Raw genomic sequence first — 2,002 nt, forward strand, 5'->3', positions numbered from 1 at the left:
GCCCGCCCGGGAGCCCGAGGCGGCGCTGACGCGGGTCGACTTGCTCCTTTCTTCCCTTTCACCAAGCTCCCTCCGTTCCTGCCTGGGTTTTTGTTTTCTGGAAACAGTTCTCTCTTTTTTAACAGGCACGTATTTATTTTGTTTTTGAATCTCTATTGCTGAGAGCTTTACGGACGTGCCTTCTTGCTGCCCCATCGCCCCGCCCCCACCACCCTGCAGTCGGTGCCTGTAGGTAGGACCCTTGGCTAACCTCTTCCCGCCCCGCGCCCCTCCCCTGTGTGCGGGGCGGAGCTGCTGTGTCGCCGGAGCTGGCAGAGTGGCCTGTGCAGCAGGTGCCCCGCAGGGCCCGGTGGCTCAGCCTCCCGGTCACCTGAGCTGGGCTCTCTGGGCGCCCCTGTGGGCTGTGTGCACAGGCTTGTAGCTGAGCCTTGGCTGCTGTGGGCGTCCTGGGAGGATTGACCGCCAGGCCCGCTGGCTGCGAGGACCGGCTGTGGCCACAGCGGGAGGCTGCTGTGCAGGAGGCACCCCGTGGAGCAGGCCTTGCTCCGGTCGGGCTTTGGGCTCCCTGAGTCTCCCCTGAGTGTGGGGCTCACGGTGTGTGGAGTTGTCACCTGCTGTGGTCGGAATCTGTGCCCTGGGCGCAAGGTGAGCCACTGGCTGGGGCCACCTGGCAGGAGCTACGGAGAGAGCTTCAGACCTTGGACGGCTTGGGGGTGCCCGGGTGAGGCCCCGCTGTGAAGCAAGGCAGGCTGGCGCTAGAGCCGGGTCTGGGCCTTCTAGCGATAGGCTTGGGCACGCTGTCGCCAGCTGCAGCTCGTCTGAGAGGTTTTAGCGAAGGCTGACGCCTGAGCCAGGACAGGCCGTTCACCTGGGTGCCAGCGCAGGAACAGTGACCCCTGTGAGCACCCCAGGAGGAAGCCACCCCTGAAGTCCTGCCCAATGCCAGGCAATCCAGCCCCCGCCCCCCGTTTGTGTCTGGGTCCCCCAAAGCCGCCCGGTGCTGGGAGTAGGAGTAAGATAGTGCATCGGCCTCTCAAATGGAATGCCTGGGTCTCCAGCAGCCTCCATGTCACGGAGCTCCAGTCCCCTCTGGGTCCTACAGCCCGTAGTTACAGGGACTTGTCTTCCAGCCGTGGAACCCGGGCTGGGGGCTGGTGTGGGGGCGGGACCCCTTGCTCCTTACTGGCGGCCTCTGCAGCCAAGACATCCCTTCCGGTTGGAAAAACGGCTCACGAGGGTGTCGGACCCGCCCCTTCCACGCCTCCACCCCCCACCCCCCTCAGCGCACTCTCCTCTTCACTCCTCTGGTTGTGGGGCTTCCATGCCGCCAGCGTTCAGGCGGTTCTGATGAGGTTGTTCTGGGCTTTGTTGTAATTCTGATGTGGCCGTGGGAGGCGGCGAGTACCGGCGTTTACAGGCGTTTACCTACGCCGCCGTCTCGGCTCTTCCCTTCCTGTCTCATGTCAGCCAAGGCGCCATCGCAGGGACTCAGCCATGGAGGGCAAGCCCTTGGTGACGTCCAAACAGAAGACGGAAGTGGTGTGTGGGGTCCCCACCCAGGTGGTCTGCACGGCCTTCAGCACCCACATCCTGGTGGTGGTGACCCAGTTCGGGAAGATGGGGACCCTGGTCGCCCTGGAGCCCAGCGCTGTGACCAGTGACATCAGCAAGCCCGCGCTCACTACCAAAGTTCTTCTCGGGCAGGACGAGGTAACGCGTGGGAGGACTCCGTGGGGAGGCGACAGGGAGTGTCGGGGGGCAGCAGCCCCACCTGGGCGACAGTGTTTTCTGGGTCCTCGTGGTGCGAGGTGTGTGCCCGGGGTGGGTGCTTTTCCCAGCCCCTCCCAGCAGGCAAGCAGCACACACACACCCCCAGTGTGACCCTGGGGTGAGACGGTGCGGTGGCCGCCGTGCTCCGTCCCGGGAAGATGCTCACCTGGGCAGAGTCCGGCCACAGACCTGCCCTTCGGGAGCCTCCTGGTTAGAGATCAGACAGACCTTA

At 64.6% G+C, this 2,002-nt stretch overlaps 1 protein-coding gene across 3 annotated transcripts in view; it reads left to right on the plus strand.

Annotated features, from left to right (window-relative positions):
• Nucleotides 1–6: 6 nt before the first annotated feature.
• PSMG3 (proteasome (prosome, macropain) assembly chaperone 3) overlaps nucleotides 7–2,002 on the plus strand; it is a 2,648-nt gene continuing 652 nt past the window's right edge. Inside the window, exons 1-2 of one of the 3 annotated variants that reach the window (XM_005883365.2) lie at nucleotides 7–125; nucleotides 1,468–1,710. In XM_005883365.2, coding sequence (XP_005883427.1) covers nucleotides 1,495–1,710 — 216 coding nt within the window. In that variant the 5' untranslated portion in view covers nucleotides 7–125; nucleotides 1,468–1,494. The other 2 variants (XM_005883367.2, XM_005883366.2) reach the window with 2 other exon arrangements.

The sequence above is a fragment of the Myotis brandtii genome, unplaced genomic scaffold, assembly GCF_000412655.1.
Source record: "Myotis brandtii unplaced genomic scaffold, ASM41265v1 scaffold786, whole genome shotgun sequence".
NCBI classification, from domain to species: Eukaryota; Metazoa; Chordata; class Mammalia; order Chiroptera; family Vespertilionidae; genus Myotis; species Myotis brandtii.